Raw genomic sequence first — 27,367 nt, 5'->3', positions numbered from 1 at the left:
TATTTTAAAGAATGTATAAAAATTAATAATTTATATATGTTATTATTGATTGAAAAATATTTTTATATTTCAAATACTATATATATAATTTATATAAAATATGCTAAATTATAATGAATATATACCTTTATTAAGGTAATAATAAAATTGTCTAAAAAATAAATATAAAGTTTAATGCTTTATAGCGTTATATTTGTCCGTTTTAAAAAGTATGATGACTTTTTGTACCTTGTACTAATAAAATTAACGGAGTTAAGATTTTATTAGCGGCAGTGGGTTATTTGTACCAAAAAAATCGAGTTCAGGTGGTTGTATGTATTTTTTTAGTACAATGGGCTATTTGTACCAACTGAAAAAATTCGGATTTTTTTTATATCTCCGGCCTTTTATTTTTAGTCAAATGGATCTTTTGAATTTTTATCTTATTAACGAGATGGCAAAAAAGAATAATTTAATTTGATGCTAGTCTGATTCACATTCAAAATAGTCAGCAGTAAATTTTTCAGATAGATTCGGTTAACCACGTCATCCGTGAACTAAGTCTATCATATACTGACACGTCATTAAAATGATGACAATCTTATAAATTTTGTTGTTACTTATTTACACATTTGAATATAATATTACAAGACTGTCATCATTTTAATGACGTGTCATTATATGATAAACTTAGTACATAGATAACGTGGTGGACTGAGTCTACCTAAAAATTTATCCTAATGAACAATAAAGTTCTATATAATTAGTTAATATTTTTCAAAAATTATTTTATAAACCTAGTTGGCTAGAATTGAGATTTTCTCAAGTTCAAATGAATTTAAGGGGATCATATTTACGATCTACACCGTTTATTATAAACTGAACGGTGTACAAAAAAATATAATTGTAATCAAATTAATCCACACCGTTCATTTGATAATGAACGGTGTAGATTGTGAACATGACCCCCTTAATTTCACATGAACTTAAAAAATCTCAATTCATTTGGATATTGTGAACCATCCATTAAATACATGACATGTTGCGTTATTAAATATTATATGCAATCATTAAATGTTATTTTTTTTTTTTGAAGATTTATGAAAGAATAATCTAAATGTCCTAATTTGACTATATGCCCCACAAACAATTATCCTTAAACAATATTTGGCTCACAAAAAAATGTAATACATATTAATATATAATATAACTATTTTATAAACAATAGAATAATTATATTTTAATTTTTAAAAGAATATTTATACTATAATAGAATAATTTTTTATGAATCAAAGCTGGTCATTTTATTTGGTATAACTATTCTACATATTCCCTTCTATTATATGAACCAAACATAGTCCTAAAAATGATACTTTTGCACAAGAAACTGATCGCAGTTATAATTATAATTTATAATTATAGTCAAATTTGATTGCTAGTAATTATTAATAATTTGTAATGAAGTTAATCAAGAACAGAAGTGATGATCAATCCAAAGTTAGGAACAGAAGTGAAGATTAATTGAAAGTCAAGAGCAGTTAGGCTGATTATGATAAATATATAATTAACTTTTGAAAACTTTGGTTGGCGAGAAAAAGATCAAAAGAAAAACTTCATTTATTGGATAATATTATATTAGATCGTGAATTCAATTCTTACCACAAACACTTTTTTTTTTCAATTATAAAAAAATGTGCCGAACGCATGCGTGCAAGAATTCCTAGAACGCTATAAATTTTAGATAGATCAATTTTGTCGTGTAAAATTTTATCTATTTAAATTATATAATTATTTACATGTTATATTATAATGAACTATTCATATATAATTTCACATGACGGACTTGGTCCACCTGAAAATCTCTCTTTATATACACAATCTAAATCAAGGTGTGTCATGTCATACATCATTTTATTTTTTTGATAATTCATGTCATACATAATTAAAACTAAAAAATTATTATATATTTTAGAAAAACTATTTTTTTTCTTCATAATTTTAATTACTCTAATAAATAATTCTCTACAATGTTTTTGATATTTTGATTGTCAATTTAGCAAGTTTGAACAATCATATTCAAATTTCAATTTAATATAAAGTGTACAATTTTATTTTAAAATAACCAAAAGTAATTAAATCTACATAAGTACTTATTTACATCAAACCCGACACGTCCTTAATATATTTATTAATTCAAAAAATTGAGGGATCAGCATTGTCCAATTGTTTTAGATACTTGTTTGTTAAAATAATTAAAATTATGACTATAAAGAAGTATGTTTCTTTATCTATGTCACATCGTGCACGGGTTATTCAAATTTAAATAAGCAATTGAAATAGTTCATTCTGGTATTTTAAAACTGAATCTGTAGCTTAATCATATAATCACTGGGTTACGATTCAATCAGTCCAACTACTAAATAACCTAATTAAATAAGATGAAATATATCTTATAAAGATATATAACTTTTCTATAATAAATCTATATACTTAAAATTTAAACACTTGTAATAAATCAATATGCCTACAACTCAAACACATAAATAAAATCATACCTAGCAAATAGATTTAAAAACTAATAAGTAAGCACTGTAATACATTTAATAGATAAAGAATGGATCAGTTTTTACGGTTTGACCGATCCAATACTTTTTCTTTTTTTTTTGATACAGAAAAAAGAGGCAAAAGCCTAAGAACACCTAATACATAACAGGTCTATCATAGGACACTCCATGGAGATCGTGCTGAATCCATGGAATAAGGCTGTCCGGAGGGGACTCGTGATAAATAATCCCGATACCATCATCATAACCCAAAGAAGCTAAATGGTCCGCCGCAAAATTTGCTTCTCTGTAGACATGCAAAACACGCACTTCCCAGTCTCTATTAATCAAAGCACGAATAGCTACTAATAAATTGGAATACTGAGCTGCAATACCAGTTCCATTAATCTTCTCCACTACTAGCTTATTGTCCACCTCTAGAATAATTCTCCTCGCCCCCAGACTCCAGCCTAACAGTAGCCCATAATAAACACCCTTGAACTCTGCTCCCACAACTGAATCCAGCCCTATAGCCATGGAGAAACTACCCATCCAACCTCCCATATCATTACGAACGATACCTCCTGCTTTAGCAAAACCTGTTTCAGAGTTAAAAGCTCCATCTGTATTAATCTTAGACCAACCAGTAGGGGGAACACACCATCCAATAGAAGAAACCCGTTTATTAACCATAGGATTCAAATGAATAATATTAGCTGCTCTAGCCAAATTTATATATTTCACATGATGCAAAATTTCTGAATGAATTTGAGCAACCGGGATAAACTTATTTCCCATCACGGAGTGATTCCTCCAAGACCAAATTCTCCAATTCGCCACACCAAAAAGAGAAACCCAGTCTAACACGGACTCATTAACCGCAGATCCGGACAAATTATCAAGCAACCAATCATCAAAAGAAGAGTTAAAGAACTGACCTCTATCCGGCAGAGCAACAAACCTGTTCCACACTTGTTTGGCAAACCAGCAACTTCTCAAAACATGATCAACGTCCTCTTCTCCATCTCTGCATCTACTGCAGCCAGTCTCCGAGGTTAAATGACGTCGATATCGTTCAACATTCGTAAGCAGTTTCTTGTGCATGACCAGCCAAAGAAAGTGTTTTATTCTCTCCGGACCCTTCCACCTCCACACAATCTTCCAACAAACATTCGCATCAGACCAATTCGGGCTAGCAATCGCCTTATAAGCAGATTTGGTAGAAAACAGCCCAGAAGAAGACAAACCCCAATACACAAAATCATTTCCGTAGTCATCACTAGGGGGGCACATATTGGCAATTTTAACTAACCAATCATACGGAATAAGATTAGAGAATTTATCCCAACACCAACTATTATTATCTGTATAAAAACCAACAGTACAATAAAGATCATGTTGAGGGATCAAACCTGTAGCAACCTGACTCAAAATCACTTCAGAATCCAGCCACGGGTCGAGCCAAAATCTGATTTTCTTGCCATCGCAAAGAGCCCACCTGATGCCTCTAATCACCTGATCCCATATACGGTTCAAAGACTGCCATAAATGGGAGGCACCCTTTATACGAGGAAGATTATGGTAATTATCAAAGCTAAACTTGTACTTCTCACGCATGATTTGAACCCAAAGCTTGTCATGATTCGAGATGACATTCCACCCTATCTTCATCAGCAAAGCCGTGTTCATATTCCTCAAATTCCTATGGCCTAAACCTCCATAGCCGCGCGGTTGGCAAATAGTATCCCACTTGACTAAATGAATTTTCCTATTCTCTGTATTTTCTCCCCACAAGAATCGCCTGCAAGTCCCCTCAATATCATCACAAATACCTACAGGAATAGACATAGTTTGCATAGAGTAAGTGGGCATGGCAGAAATAACTGAATTCACCAGCGTAGAACGACCCGCCATTGACAAAGTCTTGGCCTGCCAATGAGAGAATCTGTTACGAATACGCTCCATAAGACCTCTCGAATGCTTCTTAGTAACTCTCCCATGAAGCATATCAATACCCAAGTATTTGCCTAAATCCGTAGTCTTAGCAACACCTAACTTATTAGCAATTTGATTACCCAGAGAGGCGGAGATATTAGTAGAGAATAAAACTTTAGTTTTCTCTTTACTCACTTTTTGACCCGAACAACTACAAAAAGAGTTCAGGACCTGATTCACTACTTCAGCTTGCTCCATGGATGCTTCACAAAACAAGAGCAGGTCATCTGCGAAAAATAAATAGGACAGCGGGGGACAATTCTTGCCTAGCCTAATCGGCTTCCACCTCTTGTGCAAAACTTCAAAATTAATCAAATGCGCTAACCTTTCAATACAGAGAACAAACAGATAGGGGGATAGGGGATCCCCCTGCCGTATACCACAACTTGGATTAATGGGGGAAAGAGGACTACCATTCCACAAAATGCTAAGAGTTGCAGTAGTAACACACTCTAAAATAACATTGCTAAGCAAGGACGGAATACCAACAACCTGTAAAGTATTTTTGAGGAAGTCCCAAGAAATTTTATCATAAGCTTTTTCCAAGTCGATTTTAATAGCCATAAACCCCTTCCGGCCTCTCTTCCTTCTCATAGAATGCATCACTTCTTGAGCCAAAATAATATTATCCGTGATGTGCCTGCCCGCCACAAAACTTGTCTGAGCTGGGCCAATAATCAGCGGTAAGATCTTTTTCAAACGATTGGCAATAAGTTTGGTAACAACTTTATAAGACACGTTACATAAGCTAATTGGCCGAAATTGCTTTAGAGAAACAGGATTATCGCACTTCGGAATGAGAGTGATAAGGGTTTGATTCACTTCATTAGGAATAGGATTACCTGCAAAAATGCCCATCACAAACTCCACCAATTTCTTCCCCACAATATTCCAATATCTCTGGTAAAAGAAAGCATGAAGACCATCCACACCCGGAGCTTTCAGAGGTTTCATCTCCCAGAGAGCGATACGAATTTCCTCCTCCCTAATAGGGGCCTTTAGGTTAGACACCATATTCTGATCCAGCTCAGGAAAAGACTCACAATCAGCCATAACATCATCTGTAACAGTGCTTCCAGTAAACAAGTCTGAAAAATAGGAAACCGCTAAATTCTTGAGCACCTCCTGGTCATCAATCAAACACCCATCCTCCCCTTTAAGAGCCACAATTTTATTGAAACGTCTCCTTTGCTGAACTTTATTGTGGAAGAATTTGGTATTACGGTCACCATCAATAATCCACTCACACCTCGACTTTTGTAACCAAAGGAGCTCCTCTTGAAGGAGAACTTCATCCAACTCTCTCTGAAGCTTGTTCTCAAGATTCATTAAGCTCTGGGACCAGAAAGTATCCCTAGTTCTTTGAATTCCTCCGATACGCGTCATAAGACTGTTTTTTCTCTTGAAAATGTTACCAAACTCATGATGGTTCCATTGCTTAGCTGCAGCGGCAAAATTACTCACACAATTAACAAGCGGCTCGTCACTACGCCAATTATTTTCCACCAGCCCCTGGAAAATCTTATCTCCTACCCACGCTGCCAGAAATCTAAACGGCTTAGGAGTGAAACGAGTAGGAGTATGGCAGCTGAACTGAAGAAGGATAGGGTTGTGATCAGATTGCACCCTAGGAAGATGATTAACATAATAATCCTTGAACTTTTGAGTCCAATTGATATTACAAATGAAACGATCCAGCCGTTTAAGAACATTACCTCTCCTCCACGTAAACTGAGACCCAATAAACCCCATATCAATGAGTTGATTATCATCAACCCAGTTCTTGAAAAAATTACATCTGCCCGAAGTCACAACACTACCTCCCCTTTTCTCGCTATCACAGAGAGCAGCATTATAATCTCCCCCAATAATCCAAGGACCCTGAATCGACCTAGCCAAAGCGGAAAGGTCATCCCAAACCAAACGACGAAGTGTAGCATTCGGACTAGCATACACAATGGTCAACAAATACTTGCTAGCACCATTCGTAACTCGTAAATGAACAAAATGTTTGTTATTTTGCAGAACAACAATATTCACATTCGATTTCCACAGAACCCAGATGCCTCCTGAGAACCCAGACGCTTCAATTCTATGAGAATTATCAAACCCACTACTTTTCACAAACATATCAGCTTTAATACCGCTAATTCTAGGCTCCACAATACCCACAATATCAAGATTATACTTAGAACAATACATTCTAAAAGTTCTGATAAAGGCTTTCGACCCAGCTCCCTGAACATTCCAAATCAAAATTTTTTGTTTATCAATCATTAAAAAAGATAAGGGGGAGAAGACAAACCAATATTCCTCAAGCAGACACATGACTCTCGTTTTTCAACACATGACTCCCATTATCTTGGTTATTCTCAATCTCAGCACAACTATCAATCACCATCACATCTGGGAAATTCGAAATGTTCCGAGATGGATCTATCTCTGAGTTTGCATGCCCAACATTAGTAGCTATTTTGTTTCCAATATCAGGAGGATCTGGATCTTCAATCACAATATCCATGTCTTGCGCGTCTCTTCTTTTATTCAAACTATTATCAACATGAATTGAAGAAGAAGAAGGATTATTTTTTTGATGATTAAATGAAACTGTGACCACCGAATGATTTTCTGGGTTTAGAGAGGATGGAGCTTTTTCAACAGTGAAACGCTGCGTATTCGATTTTGGGATAGGGATGGGCCTTTTTCCTTGGGCTTTTAGATTCTGATGAGCCTTAAGACTGCTTGGGGCATCTTGGTCTTTTATTGCATGTTGTCTACTTAGAATATGTTTTTGCACGTTAGGATTCTGATTTTCCTGATTGGCATCAATCACCACTTCCTCTAAAACCGGGATTTCATCACAATTGGTAACTGATTCCATCTCATCCTTTTCTAAAACATGGAATCTGGAACCAGAAATATCTTTTTCCTTATTCAAAATAGGAATGCGATTATTTTTCTCCCGATTACCCACAGGACTAGATTTTCCTTTTTTACCCACCATCATCCAAGGACCAAAGTTAGGAATGCTGACTTTCTCAATTGGTTTATCAGCAACTGTTACCGGAGAAACATTCTGATGAGGAGTTATCCCTCTATCTTGAACAGTAGTTGGAATCAAATCAGGACAATGGGCTTGAACATGTCCAAATTTACCACAATTGAAACAAATCCTCGGCAGACATTCATATTCCACAAACTGAAGTTTGCCATCAATATAGAATTGAGAAATCAGAGGCTTCGTAAGATCTAATTCAACCGCGATTCGAGCAAATTTGCCTCTTTCTGCTGATTCAGTGCAATAATCGATCTTAATCACCTTCCCCACCATCTGACCGATGTATCTAAGAACTTTTTTATTATAATAGTGAATAGGCATACCTGGTAACCGGATCCAGGCATTCACCGATTGAATACAATCCTTGGTGCAATCAAACTCAGCATTCCAAGCTTGAACTGAAAGATAATGACCAAGCATAACCCATGGTCCCCCTGTTAGAACAGTTTCAATATCATAACTACTCTTCAATTTAACCAAGAAATATTCATTTTCTAGGTCAATAACATCAAAACCTTGTGTAAAGTTCCACATAGAGTCAAGGCGATTACAAAGATTCCGGTAACCTATTGGTCTTCCCAATAGTTTCACAATCACCGCTGAACGCCAAGGCTTGGACAGTTCCTCTGTAACCCGTTTCGAGAACGTAATGGCAGATTGAGATCCATATTTGGTCATTGTAACATCATCATCCTGTATAACAAAATCATCATCATCATTTCCAGAGATAGAATCTACCTTCTCCCTATCTGCTTGTAGAACTTTATCTCTAAAAGACATGGCTTTAGGGGATTCCGGTGTAACAACGTCTTCCCTAAACTTAGCTTTCAATCCAATACTTTTTCTTATTGAAGTTGAACCATACTTTTCTCAAAAAAAAAAAAGTTGAACCATACTTCGGTTTTTCGGACTGATCTTAGATTTTTGATCGGATCAAATTGACCTTTAAATTATAATCAAATCAGTTGAATAGGTCGGTTCGGTTCGATTCTTAAAATAAAGATTCAGATACATGGAACAAGAAAATAAAGTTTAAAACAATCACATAGTACCAGTTTGATCTTATTATTACATGTTAATTAACCATAGCTTTTGCTTGCTTATTTGTCTTAAGATAATCAAGCAAGTTGTTAACATAAATATCTTGTCTTCCTCTATCTCCAAAAAGAATTCTCATCTCCTTGGCTTTGTCTCTATAAATCTTACCTTCATCTTTCACTATCACCAATTTCAACGACTCGGCTACTGAGTCACCCGTAAACGATCCATCAAACTCGTTTCTTGGTATTGGATATCCCATTTTTTTCTCCTCCAAAATTCTAGCATTGATCCCTTGATCAGCTAAGAATGTGAGTAGTATAAGAGGTCTCGCATATTGACTCGCTTCCACCACTGAACTCCATCCTGAGTGAGTCAAGAACCCACCCACCGAGTCATGAGCTAAAATCTTGAGCTGAGGAGCCCAACTGGTGCAGACCACGCCACGCTCTTTGGTTCGCTCCTCGAACCCATCGGGTAGTTTGATTACTTCAGTATCGATTAACCCTCTACGGTTTCTCAGCACCCAAAAGAATGGAAGCCCTGATAACTCGAGGCCGAGAGCAATCTCGTTTAACTCGTCTTGACTCGGTTTCGCTTCACTACCGAATGCTACGTACACTACAGAAGCTTTATCTTGCTTATCAAGCCACTGTTTGATCGGAATCCACTCCTCTATTTCTTCTCCGCCATCATATTCTGTAGTCGGAAGCATACCGGCAGGTAGACATGGTTTCTCATGAATCTCCTGCATTAGATTCAGCCATTCTGGTTCAAAATCCATGCAGCTTCTTACAACAATCAGATCACAACCTTTAACTACCTCGGCCACACGAAAAAAATCAGAAACATCAGACGCATCACCGGCCACAGATTCAAAAATCCTGACGACTTCGAACAGCTTAAAAGCAGCGTTGGTCGGAAAACTAACCCATTTCGCCGGAACTGTAAATTGTTCAGGTGTAACACGATCATCATCCTCAAATGAAGCTGGTTTCACAAACATTCCCAACGAAGCGCCCAAGAAGATACTAAAAAACCCGTTTGAAATTCCGAGACTTCTGGCGATTTCCGGTAGCCAAAAAGCCGTAAAATCATAAAACAACCAATCAACATCAGAATTTTCAAGAAATGTTTTCAATGGCTGTTCAAGACAGTCGTATGCTTTCTTAAGGTACTGGACTTTGTCGAATGGAAGATCAGTCGTCGCCTGAGCATCTTCAGGAATCTGATCAGTACGTGGCAGCGGAATCTTGACGAATGTTATGAAAGGGGAGAGATTCGGAGGAAGTTTAGGGAGACGGTCGATGTTTCGAGGAGTTGAAATGAATGAGATTTTGTGATTTTTTTGAGCTAAAAGTTTGGCTAACTCTAAATATGGAATCATGTGACCGAAAGCTAGCCATGGAAAGAGTGCGATGTGTAGCTTAGAATCATCGGCCATGGAATTTAATGGAGTTTGAAAGGTTGATTTGAGTTTCTGTAAAATGAAGATGATGGAGCTTGTTAAACTAAGTTAAAGGCTTTTATAATAGACAAATTCTTAGGTCAAAATCTGAAATTAATTTACTCAGGGCCGGCTAGTCAATTTTTTATAGGGCTTCTAATAAAAATACATATTTTTGTTGAACTGAATATAAAAATGCAGCATGTCCCAAGGAGTCATCAAAATGATTTTTAATTTAGGGGACCATCAAAATAATTTTGATTATCTCCCATGAACCACCAAAGGAGATAATGGAGAGGATATTTCTAGGCTTTTTTTGTGTAAATACTGTCCCTAAATTATTAAGTACCGTCTTTTTTTTATTTTTTATTTTTATATTATTTCAAAAAAATTAAGGGACATTCTCGGAAAAGATCTCCACAAGGGGGAGACATTTCCCGGGGAAGTCTCCCCTTGGGGAGATGTTTTTCAGATAAGTTCTTTAATTTTTATTTTTTTAAAATATTTTTAAAAAAAATTAAAATTAAATAAAAGAACACTTTCTAAATTAAACGAAAAAATTTGAAATTAAAGGAAACACTTTTAAATTTAAAATATTTTTTTAAAAAAATTAAACGAAAAACATTTTGAAATTAAACGATTTTTTTAAAATTAAACAATATAGTCTATATATTTACTTAAAAATAATATAAGTGTATTTTTTGATAAAAAAAATTAATATAAAAATATTCGTATTTGAATGTAAGTTGAAAGGATTTGAATGTGAGTTTTAGAATTAGGAAAAAATAAAAAAGTATTTAAATAAGAAACAGACTCAATATCTAAAAATATAGGGATAATATTTAATAGTCCATTTTTTTCTTATGAGAATCCACCTTTAATAGAGCGGGGAATTCTCATTAATTATTTCTACGGATGTGGAAGAAGTTTATTTTTTCATCTATATCTATATTATGTATAAAAGCACGAATGGTGGAGGGACAGACACATTTACCTAATAGTCCTTCCTATATTATTACTAACTGACTATTCTAATTATGGTTTTATGGTAATTTAATTATTATAATATTCATCTAACTACTATAATTAAAGAGAACTCAATTGAATTAAGAAATCTATTTAACTACTATTACAAAAGAAGAGTTCGATTAGAATAAATAATCTAGATATACAATGGAAAGCGTCTTAATATAGGACAAATATGTATTTTTATCATGTTTCCAAATTTGTTAATCATTCAGTAATGCGAAAGAAACTTGATCAAGCAAATAGATTAGTGTTGCAAAGTTGTCAAATCCTTCCTCAAAAATTATATACTTTCTGTCTTTCTTCAAATGATTTGAAGGTATCTTTTATTCCTCTTTTTTTGTCACATGATTTCCCATTTAAATATATTTTTTTCCTCAATTACTGTAGTACTATAACACAATTACCTTTTGATAAAGAAAGAGGAAAAGTGTATAATGCATCTGTTTCTATAGCTTAATCTTCCTTTTTTTTATAATAATTATCTTCCTTAATTATTTTATTAGCTTAATCTTCCTCTTTTTTATAATAATTATCTTTCTTAATTATTTTATTCATCATTAGAAAAATATTACAATAAATTACTATAATAACTTTAGTCAACAAAATTGTAAAAAAATCTTAAAATCTAAAACAATTATAAATTTTAAAAATCAATCATTTATTAAAAAATAGGCTTAATCACCAAAAAATGCCAAACCTATACGTTTTGTGTCAATTATAGCCAAACCTTTAAAAATCACCAGACTTAGCCAAACCTTATATATTCTGTTTTTTTAGCCATTTTTAAATCGAACCGGTTTTTATGACACCGTGTCATCCACGTCACCGCCAACTAAGCAATTGGCTGGCATGGCAGCTGAAATATTTAAATAAGGTTTGGCTATAACTGACACAAAAGAAATAGGTTTGGTATTTTTAGGTGAATAAACTAAATTTTAAATTCAAACCAATTTTTAAATTTAATAATTAGTAAATTAATTATATCATTTATAAAATTTATTTATATTTAAAAATAATTAATATTTCCTATTTAATACTAATTAAAATTAATTTTAATTTTTTATTAAACCTAATTAAATCTAATAAATTTATATTATAATATATTTTAATGAATATGAAACTAAATAAATGAATTAATGTATTACTTAGTAATTAATGTTGATTAAATTTGGTGAAAGTGATGTTTATAATGATTTTGAACTTGATTTATTATTTTTAATGTTTTGTTATGACTGGATTTAGGTAATAAATAAAATAGTTATGCGTAAATTAAGGTAAGTTTTTAGCTATACCGAGTAAAATAACATAAGGAATTATGCTTATAAACATCATGATATATATTGATTACACCACAATGCACTTCACTTTTTAAAGAAAAAAATGAGAAAAAATTACACTCGTCTTTTAAATAAGCAGTCTATTCAGTGATTATTTTTATGTTTATGTGTGTATAGTTGAATTATGAATACTGTCGTATGTTTATTTTGTATATACTCTCAGATTGTTCGTCGGAAGACGAACAATTGGGTCTCAAACGGCGGCGGTGTCAACGAACCGACGACGGAATTGTTTTTAAAAAAAAAAGATGAATATGATATATTTTGTTTTCAATAGAATTTAAATTAATTATATATCCATCAAATATGTAAAAATATTTACTAGAATTAATTAAATTTAGTAAAAAAAATAGATTAATTTTAATTAGCGTTAAATAAAAATATTATTTTTTAATGTATATGAATTTTATTATAATATAATTAATCATTTAATTCTTTAATTTTAAAATTAGTTTTATCCACCAAAAAATACCAAAACTATGCATTTTGTGTCAGTTATAGCCAAACCTTATTTAAATATTTCAGCTGTCATGCCAGCCAATTGCTTAGTTGCCGGTGACATGGACGACACGGTGTCAGAAAAACCGGTTCGGTTCAAAAATGGCTAAAAAAGAAACAGAACATATAAGGTTTGGTTAAATCTGGTGATTTTTAAAGATTTGGCTATAATTGACACAAGACGTATAGGTTTGGCATTTTTTGGTAATTAAGCCTAAAAAATAATATCAATTTCCTGATTTGTTTTATAATTTTGAATGTTTCAAAATCACATGCATAAATAAAAAAAATTGATATGTTCTAATTTTTAATTATGCTTTAATTATTAGTACTTTGATTACTAATATAGATGATTAATTCAAATTTCAAATCCATTTATGCTTTTAACACCTCAACAAACTCAAGTCACAATATAATATTGGCATTATACATCAATTAAACTAATAAATATAATTTAATTATCACTTCTTCTCTTTTAATTTGTTTAATAAACTTTTTATCATTAATTCATATTTAGAGAGTCATTAGAGTTATGTTAAAATAAATAATCGAGTTCTATTCCCAAAAAAATATCGGTATAGTCATAAATATATTTTTACTGAAAAATCGAATCAATTTCATATTAATTATATACAAAATACATAGTATAGTTATAATATAACCACTTCTTCCGCCTTATTTAAGAAGGGGCATATCTAATTTATACATAGATTAAGAAAATATTAATTAGTATTTTCTTTAATTTACTCCTATTAATTATAATACTTTAAATTGAATTTAGAATTATAATCATTAATGTTAGAAAGAGAACGATGGATAAAAAAAATTCAATACAAATTGGTATAAAAAAACATGATATGGATATAAATTTTATATGGAATACTAGAAAAATAAGATATTTCCCTTTTTAAATAAGACGGAAAGAGTATAAATTAATATTATTAACATTAATTAATTTTAAAATTAAAATATAAAAATGTTAAATTTATTCCTAATAAAAATTCTAGCTAATTTAATATTGATTATAAATAAAATAAATTAATGTATTTATAATGAATCTAATTAATACATAAATCGAAAAATCACGTCACGAGCCACGTGCGTAGCACGTAATGCAAAATTAGTATACAAAATAGAGCGAGAGAACGAGGAGTGCAGTCACACTATAGAAATTTCCATCACTATCTCCATAGAGACACAACGTATATACATATACTATTATTTTTATACATAATTTATATACTTATTCAATTTAATTTTATTAGTATAAGTTTAATAATGAATATAATATCGTGTATATATTATATAGTGACTAAAAAACTAAAAGAGTAAAAATCAGATGTTGGTTTTTTGTTTAGTTGTAACTCTTTTAAATCTGGAAAATTAAAAATGTACTGGGTTAGTATTTAGTCAAAAAAAAATTATTTAAAAAATTTAAAATGCATTTTCATGTTTAAAAAAGTTGTAATATTTTTAAAATTAAAAATGGGGTTTTTTTTCAAGTAGTTAGAGCAATTTCTAATGACATTTATTATTATTATTAAAACACTTCAAGTTTTTAATCTAAAAATAAAAAATAAACTTTCATATTCAGAAGTTAAACGAGGATGGTAATCCTCATGGGTATAACGATGTGGATGGATTCGGCGCATCAATTGAATAGAGATGGGGACTGGAATACATCGTAAAAGCGGGGATCAAAATGGGGATAACTTTTCCATCTCACTCTGGCCCGTTGTCAACCCTCGACTTGCTAGAGAGTCATCAATATTTTTATATTATTTAATATAATTAAATTATAATTTAATATTATCATTTATTTAATAAAAAATTAAAATATAAACAAACATTATTTATTTACAATATTAAAGAACAATATTACATGCTATAATATTAAAATGTTTTAATCATTAATTTTTATAGTAAAATACTAGTATTAACATATAAAAGTATTAATTAAATAATTTTAGGAGACAGTAACTTAAAAATAAAATATACTACAATCTATATAATCAGGAAATATAACATCTTTCTTATTATGTTAATTTGAATAAATTAATATAATGTTTATTTTTAAAAAACTTCTTGATAAATGATCGGTAGATTAATACGACCACGAGATGTGGTAGGCAACAACACTTCTAAAGGGAAGTAACAAAACTATTATTTAACGAAAAATTCTAAGTTTTAAAAAACATCATTTCTGCTATAAAAGAAGCTATAGAATTGTGGAATTTGAAGTGATTAACGACCCTTGTGATGCAAAGAAAAATCAAGTTGGTATAGTCTGTCTCTTCATGTTTGAAAATTTTCTTATTCCTCGCCTTTCAAGTCTCTCAAATACCAAACATCCAATTTGTACTTCAAAGCTCTTTATATCTAACTTTTGTCAATCCTAGCCATTGAAAGTAGAAGTGGCTTATATTTAAGGGTTAATTCCATATAAAATCACTATTTTGATACGTTATTTCATTTTAATCACGTCTTTTAAAAAGTGTCAAATAAAATCAGCACCTTTTATTTTATTTTTTGCAAATTTATCACAAATGTGAAAATTCGGTGTATCATTGTTGACTCGACAACCAGAATCAACAAGAAAATAGTAAGATGAAAATATTTTTTATGTTAGTTAGGTCATTAGTCGAATTAGAACATTTATTTGAAAGGAAAAATACACCGAATTTTCTTATTGATGATAGATTTGAAAAAAAATATAAAAGATGATGGTTTTATTTGACACATTTTAAAAGATACGATTTAAATGAAAAACATGTAAAGGTAGCGATTTTATATGAAATGAACCCTATATTTAATGGTACCTAAACTACGCCAAAAAGACCAAGTCAAAGAACAATGAAGTACTATATGACTTCCATTTTCAATTTCGCCGCAATCGGAACATTGAAGTTGTCCAGCTGGAATTAAACGACGACGGTAAAATAAGTGTTTAATGGTTTGATCTATTGATAATAACCAAATAAAGAACTGATGTTTAGGAGGTACATTTAGTTTTCAAATATTCGAAATAAACATGTCTTGAGGATGAGTATTCGATCTACTACTGATGAAGGCTGCTGTCGAAGGCTGTTTACGAGAAAAAACAGAATTTTAAAATATTTAAAATTTTAATATAAATTAAATTTTAAATAACACAAAATTTTATAATAAAATTATTCAATAGTTATTTAGTTTTTTTACAATATAAATAATATTATTCATATTATTTAGATGAATGTGAATAAAAATAAATTTTTGGATATAATTGATAAAAATATATAAACTATCAAAAGTTAATAATAATTAAGATATTAAAATAAATGTTTTTAGTGTTTGGTTTAATGGCTCCTATTAAATTTGAAGAAAATATAATGACATTGGTGTTTGGTGACGACCATTGCCAATGGCCTTAATGAATGCACCTAATTTCTTTATTCATAAGTTATAACATGTGAAGTGTACAGAAGATATTATCTTTAATAAATAAAGTGGACCTGACTTAGTGCATTCTAACCCAGTTTTAAAATGAAATATTGTCCCACCGTATAAGTAAATCAATTTTAAACATAACTCATTCTTAAACTTTTTTGTACTTTTTACTTTTTATTTATTTGATTTTTGATCTTATTTTTTTAATTAATTCTTATACTTTTCTAATTTTTAATTTACGTAGTTCATGTACTTCTGTTTTCGTCTAATTTTTTTACAAATTTATTATTTACGTAGTCCTTTTTAAAGTTTTATTTTTTATTTATTTCGTCCCTAATCTACATTTAAAAAAAATCAGTACGAAATTTAATTATAGAGTGGCCAAATAAATAAAAAGTGCCAAATACTAAATAAATAAAAAATAAAAAGTGCACGAACCTGAAAACGAGTTAGGCCTCAATTGAACCAAACTCTATAAATTGATTCTAATTTACAGTTTTGACCAAGCTATTCTATATGTAGAGTTTCATATTCATTACTCTGCAAAGATCAGTAATGGAGTCTGTCTTCTGAACGATGATTGACCTATAAAATAAGATAGATAGTTGATCAGACGGTGGTTATCCGATAAACCCTCTAATGCTTAAGTCAGTATTGAACTTGAAAGAGTATTATTAAATTATCATTGTGTGTAGGCATAGCTCAAGTCTTTTATAGTGAGGATGAAGGAAAACCTTATAGAGTTGGAATAGGAAAGTGATACCTATTCAACAGATGAGTCCAAAATAGGAAAATGATTCTTATTCAGCAAGAGTCCTATTTAAAGATGACTCGCGAATAAGATAAGATTCTTAAATAGGAAAATATCTCCCGAGATCTAGAAGATTTGGGTCTTCTGTAACCTTTATGGTAATTGAATAGTATACGGAATCAGGATATTTGATGAGTCATGCCAGATCTGATCATTAGAACTCACCGAATTCTATTAGATTTGGTTGCTATTGAGGATTCTCCAATCCTCTTAGATTATCCTTATTGGCGAATCCCTCGTGATTCAACTATATCTTGTTTGGATAAGTCTCCAGGTACACTCTAGTGGGTGAATCCCTGTGTGACTCGAGTCATCATATCATTATGGATTTCAGTTTTCATTATTATCCGCCCCCAACACAAGTAAGTTAAAGTCTTGGTCCCCAACAAGTAAACCAGGAAGGCTCGGCTATCTGGTCAGCATCATAGCCATCTCCCTAAGTGGTAATAATTTTATAAGTTAACATGTCGTAGAGTACAACCCTTGGTCTCAGCACCAACCCTAACATCTCAAAGACGTACCTCTATCGGTCATTGTACTCTAGAATACCACTATTAAAAGGCATTGATTGTCCACCAAACTCTAATCGGCAATAAGAGAGAAGTCTAAATGAGTAACTGTCATCTCCCCTACCGACAAGTGAAATGTATGGGTGGTGTCCATCCACCATTTCATCAAATCATGCAACGAGATCATGTCACACTTCCACGTTATGGTAATTATAGCATGGACAAAACAGCCGAAACTGATACCATCAATCCACTCCTGATTCGGAACATGCAAAAATTCAAACCACAGCCGAGCCCTGTAAAAATTGTCGAACGTATGGAATGAGTCCATATCCTGAGATTGCAAGAATTCCAAGTTCGTTAATGCCGATGAAAGAATAGTTTGAAAGTAGGCCCAAAGACTTTTTCAAAAGAAAAATCAAAAGAACACGTTTTTTGCCGGATTGGCGCCATGACCACGACACCAATCTGATTGGCGGTGATGTCAATCTGATGTGGCGGCGGTGCCACATCAATCTGGCACCGGCGCCAGTCAGGTTGTCCCCTTTGGGCAGCTATTTTCTTAATATATAGCCTTATTTTTGTGCAATTTCGAGCGTGTTTCGTACATTCAAGCAATTAAATACATTTATCTAAGAAAAAAATTCAGAAAAACTCACCTCAAAATGAAATCCGGTATTAATATGTTGCTCTAAGTGAAGTAGAAGCGGGAATTCCTCGCCTCTATCAAGAGACAAATTCTCTTGCACATCATGTTTGTCAAGATCCAAGCACAACTCTTTAAACACCCATCGTCGTGGCATGGTGCAGCGCCAAAGAAAAATAAAAAATGCTTTCAAAGTTGGGAGAGAAAGTAAATAAAAAAAAGAAAATACAAGTGAAAAGTGAATGAGGAAATGAACTTTTCAAGCTATTCATGGCATTAAGCCTTCGAAAGAGAAAAATGATCCAGAGTCATAATTTTGCAACCAAAAGAGAACATGAAGCCCCAGATTTTGCAAGAAAATTACCTTTCAGGATTCACTCGATCCCCAAAGTCCATAACATATTATTATTCCCAAACTCCATATGAGCATTAAGAGGAATAAACTTGAAAACATTTATATGATACTACGAGTAGAGTAATACCACCACAAGGAAGAGAAGAAGTGATTATAAAAGACAAAAAGAAAAAGAAAAAAAGAAAGAAAAAAGAAAGCAGGCTATAGGACTATCCCCTTGATCTTTGAAGCAACTTCGGGGGTTTGATTAACGTCCAAGCCTCGAGCTGCTTCAAAGAGTAAAGAGAAAAATCCAACAATCACACATTTTTTTTTTTGAACATTGGAGATAGCTTATGGGTTTATAGATCTACATAAACCCATAAGTATCTCTAAAGTTTTAAAAATATATGGAGACACGGCTAGGAATGATATACTCACCCCACCATATTGTATCGAGCCGAAATCTAGTCAGGAATGTCTAATCGACACAAATAATTCAAGGGGGATAAAAAATGGAATACCATAACATCGCACATCACCAAAGAGAGAAAGCGCCATAAGTCTACATTGATAAAATATCATAAAATTGCACTTTTTTTTGTCAAAGATAGTCTACTCTAATTGTTAGGGGGTTAGCGGGAGTTAATGTTAAACATTTTTTAAATAGGCACACTGCCTGTGAGTGTTGAGGGTGGAACCCTCAACCTCATACACATATAATTATAATTGCCAAATATAATTATGGTTTTAGTATGATTATAAAAATTTACTATTATTATAATAATCTTCAAATATTCAGTAAACTATTAATAATAGATTTATAACTAATAGTTAATTTTACCTATGTAAAAACATTGCACCTCTTCTAACGAGTTTTCAATACGGTCTAATGAATTCAAGTAGGCTCAATCTTTTATGCATATTATTTTTATTAAAGTGGGAATATTCCATATTGATTATGTGTGTGAATAAACGTATGTTTAAATATTAGTTGGACACTTTCACTTAACACCAATTAGTTTTAAGATGAATCTATCATGATATCAGAGTTTTACCCATTCACATAATTTGAATTTGATATGATCCATGTGAGATGCATAAGGGGAGATTGGTTGTTTGTCCTCCCCACGCTATGCGTGAGGGGAGTATCCCACATTAATTGTGTGTATGAATGGATATGTGTTTAAATACTAGTTGGACACCTCCACTTAACACTAATTGGTTCTAAGATGAAATCTAACAATTCTCAATTAGATAGGTTTCATCCTTATACTATATAAATTAGTACATAATAGATTAATGTTATGAATAATCATTTTTTTTATAAATTAAATATAGTTAGTATAAAAAATATTAAAATTATTTCTATTAAGACATTTTTTGATCCACCTCAAAGTCTATTAATAATATAATTAAAATACAACGATATAATTATGTTAAATTTAAATTTAATTCAACTTTATAAACTACTTATTAATCCAAGCAAAACTCTAACTAATATAATATTGATTATAATACAAATTATAACGAAGTACTACTTTACTTTTTACTATAATTAATAATCTTAATCCAACTCATTAAGTAATTTTTAAAATCCAACATAAACTCTAATTAATTTAATATTTAATATATATAAAATATAATGGTATAATTGTAATAATTATTATAAAATTTAATTGGTATAATTAATTATAAATAAACAATTAATAAACCAAATTATTTTATTTATTTGTAACAAAAACCTTATCTAATTTAATATTGATTGTAAATAAGATAAATTGGTATAATTATAATAATTTAATTAACATATAAATTGACGAATCATATTACGGGACACGTGCGTAGCATGTAACGCGAAATGAGTTTATGTATAATAAAAAATGTAAGGAATGTAAATTGCACTTCTTTTAATGAACAAATCTTATAGTTTGAGTTAGTTTAAGGTTATTGTTGTTACAGTCATAAAATTGAAGGGTTTTTATGCACCTTTTGCCAAAGCAAGTTATAGACTTGTAGTCAAATAATGATGAAATCTAATCTATTAAAGTTTTTCTTCTTCATCTTCTTCAACAAGTTAAATTAATTTTCAAGTCTTTATTTATTTTGAGTTAAACGGAGAGATCCTTACAGCACAAACAAAAAAAAGATGAGAATCACAGTAATGACAGCCGATGAACAGATTATATCGCTCGACGTGGATCCTCAAGAATCTGTAATCCCCTTTGTAAACCCTAATTTCACTTTTTAAATCTTGAAATTGTACACTTATGTCGTTTTAATTGTTTTAATTGAAGGTTGAGAACGTGAAAGCTCTGCTCGAAGTTGAGGTAATGATCTAGTGTTTAACTGTTTGTGTTTGATTGATTGGTTAATGTGAATTATGCTGTGTGATTAAAATTGAATTGAAGTTATTAGGTTTAAGTTTGTTATTCTGATAATTGTGCAGACACAAGTGCCACTTCAGCAACAGCAGTTGTTATATAATGGGAAGGAAATTAGAAATCATGAGAAATTGAGTGCATTGGGCGTTAAAGATGAGGACTTGTTGATGATGGTATCCGCCGCCGCCGCTGCATCAAGGTAGAGTTACTCATAATGTCCATTTAGAAATTCGGAGTCGGTTATTTTATAAATTGGACTGTCGGAATACAGTGAAGCTGTAAACTTTGAACTTTTTCCTATGGGGACATGCATTGGTTTTGGTATAGATGAAAAATTCTGGAACTAAATTTATATGGGAATGGGCTTAAGGCACTTAGATTATTGGATAGAATATAGATACTAATGATTTGGGTGCCAACCGTAGTGGACAAATATAAAATCCATACATGTCTATATTGGGTTATTGAGGGTGCCAAAATTTAAGTTCAATGGAATAGAGTGGTGGCATTGGCTTTTCTGATGCAAAACATAATAAGACAATTAGGAGGGTGGGGATAATATATCCCAGAATTTTTTTTTCTAAGTCAGACTCCTGTGTTGAAGAATAATCTATAATATTATAGAATATAAAATATGAAGTAATTAGTAGAAGGATATAGAAAGAAGAGTTATTAATTAGAGAATATTTTAGAGATTAGAATATTGTAAAATCTATTGTGTATATATATACCTCTTTATTCAATAGAATAAACAACAATTTCAGATTCATATTTTCTACTTTTACATCCTGTGTGTGATAATTACCTGAATTAGCTCCTTCTAAGTTGCATAGGTCAACGGATAAAATGCAATTATTTCCACAAATGTGGAAGATATTTCCATCGCCTCTTGTTGCTAGTGGTGTCCACTCTTTAAGTTTGTGGATATATTCCTTGTCTTTTTATGAGATTTTATTCAACTGTTTTAATTGCTTAAATATTCAGATATTTATATCCAACTCACAAGAGTTTATGTAAATGATATCCACTTCCTGCCCTAATGCTAAACTTGGTTTTGCTGTTTCTCTCAGTGCAACATCAAACGATTTGGGATTTAATCCTGATGGATCCGCAGTAAATCCTAGGGCATTCCAACAACATGTTCAAAATGATTCTAATGTGATGAGTCAGCTATTTCAGGTACAATCGATGGTTATTTTCTTCTAAATCCAGTTTTTGCTCTGAGTTTTGGATGTTTGGCAATTTCTTACTCAGTTTAGCACTTTAAATTCCATAAGAGAAAAAGGCTGATGTAAAGAGCTAACTTCCCCCATTTTCTGTATCTTTATGCACTCATTTATTTTCCTTAACTATTTTCTGCTTTAAGATAAATGCATCGCCTGAATGCATGGCATTCATTAATTTGTTGGCCATTACATATTAATGTATTGGATATTTAAATTTACTGAGTTAGTGGTCTCAAAAACTCAAGTGCAAAAGATGTATTATGGTATATACTTGCTCAGTTTTTGTCCCAACCTTTTCTTGGTAGGTATCCTTTCACTTGTTCGTTTTTTTTAAGGTTTAAATTTGCATTTTTGCAGACTGATCCAGAATTGGCGCAAGCTATTCTTGGAAATGACCTGAACAAATTGCAGGACCTCTTAAGGCAAAGAAATCGCCAAAGATCTGACTTGCGACGCCAACAAGAGGAGGAATTTGTGAGTGGCTAGTTTTTCCTTGTGGCCAGTTGTCATTTTTGTATTTAATAACTCCTCAAGTTTATAAAACAGCAGAGAAGGATAATTCAGTTTTCCTTAAATCTCTAGCAAGTACTTATTGCAAAAGCTCATTAGGCTTCTATGCATGAACAAGTGTAAATAACTTGATTTTGATGAAATATGTAAGGATGGCTTTGGATTGTGGACAAGTAGGTTGAATAGGCTTATATGTGATATCATATCAAAGAACTGTCTATTTGAAAGACCAATTGTTTGTTCATAAACCATTTAGATGCAATTGCTTTGTAGTCGATAAAATTTTGTTTAGAGACACCATTTCAATGCATTGACTCTTGACCATCTATTGCAGCGATTTATGTGTATGTTTGTTTACCAGTAAATGGGATACAATTTAATTGCTGTGAAATGATTTATTCTTTAATAATAAAGAAGTTGATTTACCTCATCCTTTCCTTTACTGCTAGTAGTAGATGTAAACGGCTTAGTTACTGTTACCTACTCTTATGTATTTGAAAAAAAGATGTTAATATTAGAGACACTGATTTACCTATGTTCTTTCTTTGCATGTAACAGGCCCTTCTTGAAGCAGATCCTTTTGATGTTGAGGCACAAAAGAAAATTGAAGCTGCCATTCGCCAGGTCAGTTTAATTTCTTTTATTTAGTGTGACAGTTAACAGAAAGCCAGGTCAGTTTTATTTACTTTATCTAGTGTGATAAGTCAACAGAAAATGATATTTGCTTGCTTCTACTGTTTTTCAAGTTTCGTTCTGCAATGAAGTTTTCCGTGATATTCTGCTTGTGCTTATTCTCCAGTTGAGACTCAGATGACTATCCCATCTTTTTTCTTTTTTCCTTGACGGCTTGCCTAGATCCAAAAATTACATTCTTTTTTCTAATTTATTATTTGTTTAATGAAAACCTTTAATCTCAAGACTCATGGACCATGGTGCATCATTTTCGGATGAAAGTCTTGATTACTGAAAAAATTCATGGCTAGCCTTATTTGTGTTTTTATTTTGCCCCTCTTTGGAATGGTATCTGCCCCATAAATTTGATGTTTTGCGACATTGCTTAATTTAATTGCAGAAAGGAATCGATGAGAACTGGGCAGCTGCCTTGGAGCACAACCCTGAAGCTTTTGCTAGGGTGGTATGTATACCCTTCAACTTATGTCATTAAGTTAATTGATTTGTTTTGAAGTTGACGTTACTTTGTGACATCTTTCAGGTTATGTTGTATGTTGACATGGAAGTTAACGGCGTGCCTTTAAAGGTAGAGACAACAAAAATTGGCTCCGCTTGCAGCCAAGAAACAATCATGTTACTCTTTGTATACAACCTATGTGTCTGTTCTTTTGTTGCCATCTGTCAGCATGGCTTTAAGTTTTCCAATGTTTTTATTTACTTTATTAATTACTCAAAACAAAATGGAACCATGAAAGTATTATAAATCTTTTTGTAGGATAACCTCCACTTTAAAATATCTTTTGTTGTTTATGGTGAAAGTAATAGCCTCATAAATTAACTATTGTTTCTCTTTAGGCATTTGTTGACAGTGGTGCTCAGTCTACGATAATATCAAAAAGCTGTGCTGAACGATGTGGGTATGTGTATCTTCTATTCTTTGACTATCCTTTCATTTATGTCCATTTAGGTGAAATTGGTGCTGGTTGATGTCATAGCTTATTATCACTCTGTATAGAAGATCAATGCCTACACATATATGCACAAATGCACTTGTAGAGATATGGTTATCCGGTAGATATTAATAAAGTTAGATGTGTTCTTCTCAACTTTTTTATGGTTGATGTGGCAACTTGCTATTTATCTTACAATATCATTGTAGATAGATTGGGTTCTGCAGTTACATTTTATGAACAATATTCCATTCTTATTATTTTTGCTTTAGGCTGATTTATTAATTATGTTCTTCTATTAGTACTTCTGAGTTGTTTGTTTTCAGTAACATGTTTGCATCTTGACTGGATGTTAGAAAGATTCTCTTGCATAACTTTAGCTTTGTTGTTTACTGTTGTATTTCAGATTGCTTAGGCTTTTGGATCAGCGTTACAGAGGCATAGCTCGAGGAGTAGGTCAATCTGAGATATTGGGTCGGATACATGTAGCTCCAATAAAGGTAAAACACCCATCTGGAATTGTAGTCAGATTTTAGCTGTTGATTGCACCTCAAGATTGAGCCATTGTATCTTTTAGCTGTTATTTGCTATTGTTATTATATCCTTACAGCCTGACTCTAACTTCATTATTACATTCTGTTTATTCCATGTAGATTGGGAGTCAATTTTATCCGTGCTCCTTTTTGGTGCTAGATTCCCCCAATATGGAATTTCTTTTTGGGCTTGATATGCTTCGCAAGCACCAGGTAGCATCGGCCATTGCATCTAATAGTTCTCTTTGAGATTTGTTAGTTAAACTGTTAAAGACCGCTTGTATTATCTAATATTGGCTAATATCTGCAGTGCATAATTGATGTGAAAGAGAATCTTTTGAAAGTTGCCGGTGGAGAGGTTTCTGTACCATTTTTGCAAGGTTAATCATCTGGTTTTCCATTTTCTCCGTGATTTGTAATGTCCGACACTGTTTCATCTGCCTAAGTTTCTTTCTGACTTAGATAATTAAATGATTTGTTTTTTTTAGAAAAGGACATTCCGTCTCATTATTTGGATGAAGAAATCCACAAAGAAGCATCCAGCTCTGGAAATCCAGTAAGTGTGGATCTGATTTTCTTTTAACACAAATATTAAGACGACTGATGTTTGGATTGTGATAATCATATGAATTAGTTTAAGACATTTACGGTGAAGTGCATCTGTGAGTTAGTCCTGTTTGGAATTCCAAAATCGTTTACGGAATAGCGTTCTGTTTCTTGAGCATAAATTTATGCTTTTACAAATTGCTTCCATGTGCTACTTACTAATTGCTTTCATGATTTTGGCATTGATCCACTTTGATATGATTCTTCAGGTGATATCAGGAACAACGGATAAGAAGAATAATGTACCCTTAGGAGGTCAATCTCCTGGTTAGTTTTTCCCAACGTTGCAAAGATCTATCATTGGTGACTTTATTTGACGGTTCTTTTTTCTTTGACTAAATACGAATTTCAAAAATGCAATTATAATGACACGTATTTAAATTTTCTGAGGCTTTGTTTTTCAAAGAATGTCAACATAATTGCCGGGCTTAGATATAGTGCCTATTAATATTTGTATTTGATCATGACCTACAGATGTTTTTTTTTCTTTCATGGAAGTACTTTTATCATTTTGCTAATTGACGTCTTAATTTCTTTTCCTGTGGTTCTCAGCAGCTGGACATGGTAATGCAGCACAGGTAAGACCAATTGTTTTTTCTTGCAGTTCTCCTAGCCTGCTGTTGAAATATGCATTATCGGGATCCTGCAAGTTGCTTGCATTCAGTCATGGGTGTTTGCAAAAATCAAACCAAACCAAATCGAATTGACAAATTCGGTTCGATTTGGTTTGACATTGTAAAAAAAAAAGTTTAATTTTTCTGTTTGGCTCGGTTTGGAAAGTGAAAACCCAAACTGGAAAGGATTCAGTTTGATATTGTGAAATCAGTTCAGCTAGAATTTAAAAAATGTCAAAATTTGGTTTGGTTCAAACTGATGCACAACCCTATTTGAGAGTAACTGAAGCTTTCAGTTAGTTCATCTCATTGATCAATCTAAACCCATGAAACTTATAAATTTAGACTGACATGGCACCCAGCTTGAATTTAAATATATGTTTGCTGATACGTTGGATAAAAAATGTTTCCATGCAGGGAGCTGAATTTGAAGCAAAAGTTTCAAAGCTAGTTGAGCTAGGATTTGGAAGGGATGCAGTCACGCAAGCTCTAAGATTATTCGACGGCAATGAAGAACAGGCTGCTGGATTTCTGTTCGGTGGTTGACGTTGACCACACTTATATAATATTGAAAAGCTCATTCATTGTGGGAACAATATTGAATTCAGTTAAAAGTTTACAAATTCATAATTTATGTACCCATTCTGCAAACAATTTATTTTGCAGTCCAATGGGGAAAGTAAATCAAAAAGTTCCCATCTTTTGTTTTTTTCCTTTAAACATTTTTCTATATAATTCTGAGATTTATCTAACAGTTAACATAATTAAATGGTGATTTCTTTGTTATGCAATTAGTAACATATCAGTAATGATGTCAAAGGCAAAGTGTCTTATCCTTTTCTGGAATTAGCACAAAATGATATATACAAATATTAAAAGTAAATTTGTAGTTTATTTTAAATTTGATTATTTTTGCAAGATTCTAAGTATTTGAATTCTTGAACTCTTTTCCAAAATTAACTTGAACAAGAAGAGATTGAATTCAACTTAGATTGACATAGAATAGCTCACAAACCGATTATATTCCTGCTTGGTGAATTTGTGGTTCAGCAATTTTTTTTTCTTTTCATAATGCTCTCCATCTCTGTCTCTATTTATTGTTATAAGATTTACAGTTGGTAGCAAATTTGTGGAATTAATGGCATTAGAGTTTCATATTATTGTAAAATGCAACACCTGAATCATAGAAGCCTGGTTCAGGCTTATAACAAGGCAGGGATGA

General features: G+C 32.0%; 2 protein-coding genes across 3 annotated transcripts; one reads left to right on the top strand and one right to left on the bottom strand.

Annotated features, from left to right (window-relative positions):
• Positions 1-8,536: 8,536 nt before the first annotated feature.
• Positions 8,537-10,186, bottom strand: LOC126653741 (UDP-glycosyltransferase 91A1-like). The gene has a single exon (XM_050347673.2). It carries the CDS (start codon positions 10,055-10,057, stop codon positions 8,651-8,653), a length of 1,407 nt encoding a protein of 468 aa, XP_050203630.1. The 5' UTR covers positions 10,058-10,186; the 3' UTR covers positions 8,537-8,650.
• A 10,503-nt stretch (positions 10,187-20,689) lies between these two features.
• Positions 20,690-26,931, top strand: LOC126686999 (protein DNA-DAMAGE INDUCIBLE 1). 2 transcript variants are annotated; one of them, XM_050381343.2, is made up of 16 exons: positions 20,690-20,865; positions 20,948-20,980; positions 21,100-21,233; positions 22,105-22,213; positions 22,618-22,734; positions 23,329-23,394; positions 23,843-23,905; positions 23,984-24,028; positions 24,298-24,359; positions 24,799-24,892; positions 25,046-25,138; positions 25,236-25,305; positions 25,414-25,481; positions 25,741-25,798; positions 26,087-26,109; positions 26,563-26,931. In XM_050381343.2, the coding sequence occupies exons 1-16, from the start codon at positions 20,800-20,802 to the stop codon at positions 26,689-26,691; spliced, it is 1,230 nt and encodes a 409-aa protein (XP_050237300.1). In that variant the 5' UTR covers positions 20,690-20,799; the 3' UTR covers positions 26,692-26,931. The 2 variants fall into 2 exon arrangements, with proteins under 2 accessions (XP_050237300.1, XP_050237299.1); XM_050381342.2 differs by having other exon boundaries at positions 26,084-26,109.
• The last annotated feature ends 436 nt before the right edge of the window (positions 26,932-27,367 follow it).

This window comes from Mercurialis annua, linkage group LG6 (genome assembly GCF_937616625.2).
Source record: "Mercurialis annua linkage group LG6, ddMerAnnu1.2, whole genome shotgun sequence".
Lineage (NCBI taxonomy): Eukaryota > Viridiplantae > Streptophyta > Magnoliopsida > Malpighiales > Euphorbiaceae > Mercurialis > Mercurialis annua.
Note: the sequence above shows the minus strand (reverse complement) of the source record. Positions and strands in the feature narration are given on the sequence as shown.

Excerpts from the sequence above, each read along its gene's own strand:
- LOC126686999 (XM_050381342.2), top strand. The coding sequence starts at position 20,800 with ATGAGAATCACAGTAATGACAGCCGATGAACAGATTATATCGCTCGAC. Across the intron at positions 21,234-22,104 it reads GCCGCCGCCGCTGCATCAAG|TGCAACATCAAACGATTTGG; the intron begins GTAGAGTTACTC and ends TGTTTCTCTCAG. Across the intron at positions 25,799-26,083 it reads CTTAGGAGGTCAATCTCCTG|CAGCTGGACATGGTAATGCA; the intron begins GTTAGTTTTTCC and ends TGTGGTTCTCAG.
- LOC126653741 (XM_050347673.2), bottom strand. The coding sequence starts at position 10,057 with ATGGCCGATGATTCTAAGCTACACATCGCACTCTTTCCATGGCTAGCT.